General features: G+C 51.9%; 1 protein-coding gene across 1 annotated transcript; it reads right to left on the reverse strand.

Annotated features, from left to right (window-relative positions):
• Positions 1-1,173: 1,173 nt before the first annotated feature.
• Positions 1,174-3,168, reverse strand: LOC150060065 (golgin subfamily A member 2-like). Its single transcript, XM_090337774.1, has 3 exons — positions 2,743-3,168; positions 2,371-2,631; positions 1,174-2,256 (listed from the first exon to the last, which is right to left on the reverse strand). Exons 1-3 carry the CDS (start codon positions 3,166-3,168, stop codon positions 1,174-1,176), a joined length of 1,770 nt encoding a protein of 589 aa, XP_090193900.1.
• Between the last annotated feature and the right edge of the window lie 803 nt (positions 3,169-3,971).

The raw sequence follows: 3,971 nt of genomic DNA on the forward strand, positions 1-3,971 counted from the left end.
CTCAGAAAAAAACGTGAAAGCTATTCTTAATAGTTTTGAATTTTCATTTTTAAATTGTTACTGTCCAAGGTAAAATATATTTTGTACCTTAACCTTTTTTTTTCAACCATGTTTTTTTTTGAAATTTTAATATTTCACTAGATTCTATGACCTGTATGCCATATTAATCACTTGAAAAAGAAATAAATGAACCAGGCTCCAGTGGCTCATACCTGTAAACCTAGCTACTCCAGAGGCTGAGATCTGGGGATTTTAGCTCAAAGCAGTCCTGGGCACAAAAGCCATGAAACTATTATCTCCAATTAACCAGTTGGAAACAAAAATGACACTGTGGCTCATGTGATAAGAGTGCTAGCTGTGAGCTGAATAGCTCAGGAACACTGCCCAGGCCTAGAGTTCAAATCCCATGAACAACAACAAAATTAATGAATGAAAAATTGAGATGCTGGATATTGCATATTTTATTATGCAATACACTTCTGCACTTCCTTGGTATATATTTTCCCAATACAGAAGACCTCTGCTTATTCCAGTAATAATTATTTCGTGTCGACATTTTCAGACTTTCTTTTTTGTCATTTGTGGGGCTTGAACTCTGGGCCTATGGATTCTCCCTAAGCTCTTCTGCTCAGTGCTACCACTCTACCACTTGGGGCACAGAAACACTTCTGGATTGTCAGAACCTAATAACCTTTTACTCTTTCTCAGTTTGTACTAGTGTTTCACCTTAGTGTACTATCACTGTGGTATATTAAAATACACATAAGAGAATTCAGTGTTGCCATTATGGAGGGATATTTAAGAATCACAAATGCACCAGACTCTAAAATGTATATTAACTCACTTGCTAAAAAACTTTTACCTTAAGTCAAAATTAGGAGAATGATTCCAGAAATCAGTAAAACTCTATGTCAGGAAATACACTATCACTGATATGCTAAGGGAAAATTACCTCATCACGCTCAACTATCATTGCAAAGAATTTATTAGTAATAAGCCCAGCAGAAGCCCCTGCCCCTACAATCAGTGGACTTTGAGGTGTCTTAGAATCGGGGTGACCTCCCAGCAGTCTCTGGCAGGTGTGGCCTGCAGCTGAGCCATGGTATCAGGTCCTGTGAGGACGCCATGCGGCTGCCTAAGTCTCTGTGCCACTTGTGCCAAGGCTTTGGGAAGTCATGGACGGAAGCTCATCATGTGCCTCAGTGTGGAGAGGAGAGGGCCCAGGCCCAGGCGCGGGCTGCCCCAGCCTGAAGGCTCCTGGGGGCTCTCGAGGTCGGGCATCAGCAGCACAACATGTCCCGCGGGGGAGGCCTCTCCAGGACAAGGGTTCCCGCGGTCTTCAAGGTGCCCTTGGGCCAAGCATTTCTGCTCCTCCCTCAGCTCCATGTATCCTGGGCCCGACACAGGGGACAAGGCCTGGCCAGCAGCGGGGGTCTTGGGGTCTGCCTGTGTCCTGCCCTGGCACCCCGTGCCAGGTCCTGCAAGCCGCAGCAGCACCTCCTGCAGCTCTCTCCTCCTCTCCATCTTCTCCCGGGTCAGCTGGTGGACATACTGGGCTTTCTCGCGGTGCAGCTCCTCCAGGACTGCCATCTCTTCTGTACAGGTCGCAAGAGACGCCTCGATGGCGCCCATGTGCTCAGACAGCTGGCTGCACTGCAGCTGCAGGTCCCGTACTGGACTCTGGAAGTCCACGTTGTCGGGCAGGGCGTGGAGGAAGCAGATTGTCGGCTGATTGTTAGCCACCTTCAGGTCCAGCTTCCGGTCCCCAGACCCGCCATGGCTCCAGCTTCTGGGGAAGAGGGCCTGGTGCTCCAGTCTCGTCTGGCACTGGGCTGCCAGGTTGGCCAGGCAGCTGCAGCGGGCCTGCTCCTCCTGCAGCCGCTGGCTGAGCCTGTCTTTTGTGGATTCAGCGACTGCTAGCACCTTCAGGTAAAAATCCCTCAAGCTTTGAGGATTCTCTACATCCGTGGGGACAGTCAGGTCCCCTGGAGTTGCCTCCTCACTCATCTCCTCTTCCTTTCTCACTTCTCCACCTTCCTTAGGGAAGGCCAGGAAGCTGAGCAGGGCCTGTGGTTGCTCCTGCTGCTGCCTCCTTGCTTCCAGGCACTTCAGGGTGTCCTTTTGAGGCACCCTGTGGTCCCCCAACTTGCTGTGCCCCTGCCCTTGCTCCAGGTGCTCCAGCAGCCGGGTCTGCCTCAGCAGGTGCTGCTGCAGTGCCTCCTTCTCTGAGGTCAGCTGCTGATTGTAGGCCACGTGCTGAGCACAGGTGGCTCTGAGCTCCTGCAGCTGGGCCAGGCACTGGCCATGCAGCTCCTGCAGGTTCTCAGCTGCTTGGCTCCTGGTCGCAGCCACCTCTTTCCAGTCTTCTACCTCCTCCTGTCGCTGCTCCAGCTTCTGCTGCAGCTGTTCCTTCACCTGCTGCTCTGAGGTCAGGAGGCTGGCCAGGTCCTCCTTCTCAGAGCTCAGCCTGTGGAAAGCATCCTGCAGCTGGGTCAGCTGCTCTTGCAGCGCTGCGTTGTGCACACAGGTGCGTCTGATGTTCTGATCCCTTTCCTTGTCCTTCTTGTCCAGGATCCGCAGCCGTTCCTGCTGCTGCAGGGTCTGGAGTCTAAGGCTCTGGTTTTCCTGGACCTGGGTGTGAAGTTGGTGCTCCAGGATCTTTATGTCCTTCTGCATCTGGCAGGCCTGGGCCTGCAGCTGCTGTTCAGCCTGAGATGGTCCTGTGGGGGGCTGCGGCTCTGCCAGCTGCTTTGTCAGTTGGGCCAGGTTGGTCTCTAGCTGCAGCACCTGCCTCCCCGCTTGCTCTCTCTCCTCTCTCATTTGATTCATCTGCTCTGTGAGCTGCTGGACCTTGTCTTTCCACGTGGACCTCTCCACCCTCAGGTCCTCCTCAAAGGTGTCTCTCTCCAGCTTCAGTGCGCTCACCAGGCTTCTCAGATTGTCTCGTTGTCTTTTCAGCACTGCCCGCTCCCCCAGTGCTTGTTGAAATTTTCCAATTCGGTTCTTCATGTTGGTCTTCTGAGTCCAGAGCACTTTGATCTTCTCCTGCAACTCAGCGTTGGCTGCGTCCAAGTCATCGTAGCTTCGGGCCTTTTCCTGCAGCTGAAGCTTCACATTATTGAGGTCTTCCAGGAGCTGGAGTTTCTTCTTCTCAGTCCCATTCTGCATGGTGGTGAGTGCAGACACTGTCTTCTCTAGCTGTTGGCAGCGCTGCTGTGAAGCCTGCAGGTGTCTGGTGAGATCTTCATGCTCTCTTTCTCTCTCCTTGGCTACCTTTTCCATGTGGGCCAGGGCAGACTGCAAATCCCCTTCTTGGGAAACCAGCATTTGTAAGGAGAGCGTGTGGATTTCCAGCTCTGTTCTCAGTGCTTCTTGCTCATGTGCTGTCTTCTCCTTTTCCTTCTTTAGTTGTTGCACCTCACTGCACAGCTGTTGGATTGTTACCTTGCTGGAGTCCAGGGCAAGCAGCAGGTGTTGGTATCTTGTCTCCAGATCCCTGGTGGTATTGGGACCTGTGACACTCTTGACCTCGGCCGCTGTGACTGTGTCCAAAGGCAGGGGAGGCTCGGGGTCAGCCTGGAGTTTGGCTGTACCCTCAGTTGAGTCACAGTGTCCCGTGTTGTTTGTCTTGGGGCTACCTCCCTTTTTGTTTTTCTTCTTGTTCTTCACGTTTGCAGGTCCACTCGGACACTTCTTCTGCTGGTATTCTTGCAGGAGTTTCTTCCCTGCATCTATTTTTTTTCTCCTTGTTTGTTCAGACATCCCAGCACTGGGACGGGGAAGATGGGCGGGCCACATTCCCAGGCTCTCTAAGATCACCTCTCCTCTCCCAATCAGTAAGAACTATGTCTTTTTTCCTGCTATTTCTCCCAAATTACCTGAATTCTCTCACTCACCACTTAGCCACCTCTATCTTCCTCTACAGCTGTAGTGGTGTAATCCAACGGAGGGAATACCAGTGCCACTAGGCA

Source organism: Megascapheus bottae, chromosome 8 (genome assembly GCF_031878675.1).
Source record: "Megascapheus bottae isolate mThoBot1 chromosome 8, mThoBot2.hap1, whole genome shotgun sequence".
NCBI classification, from domain to species: domain Eukaryota; kingdom Metazoa; phylum Chordata; class Mammalia; order Rodentia; family Geomyidae; genus Megascapheus; species Megascapheus bottae.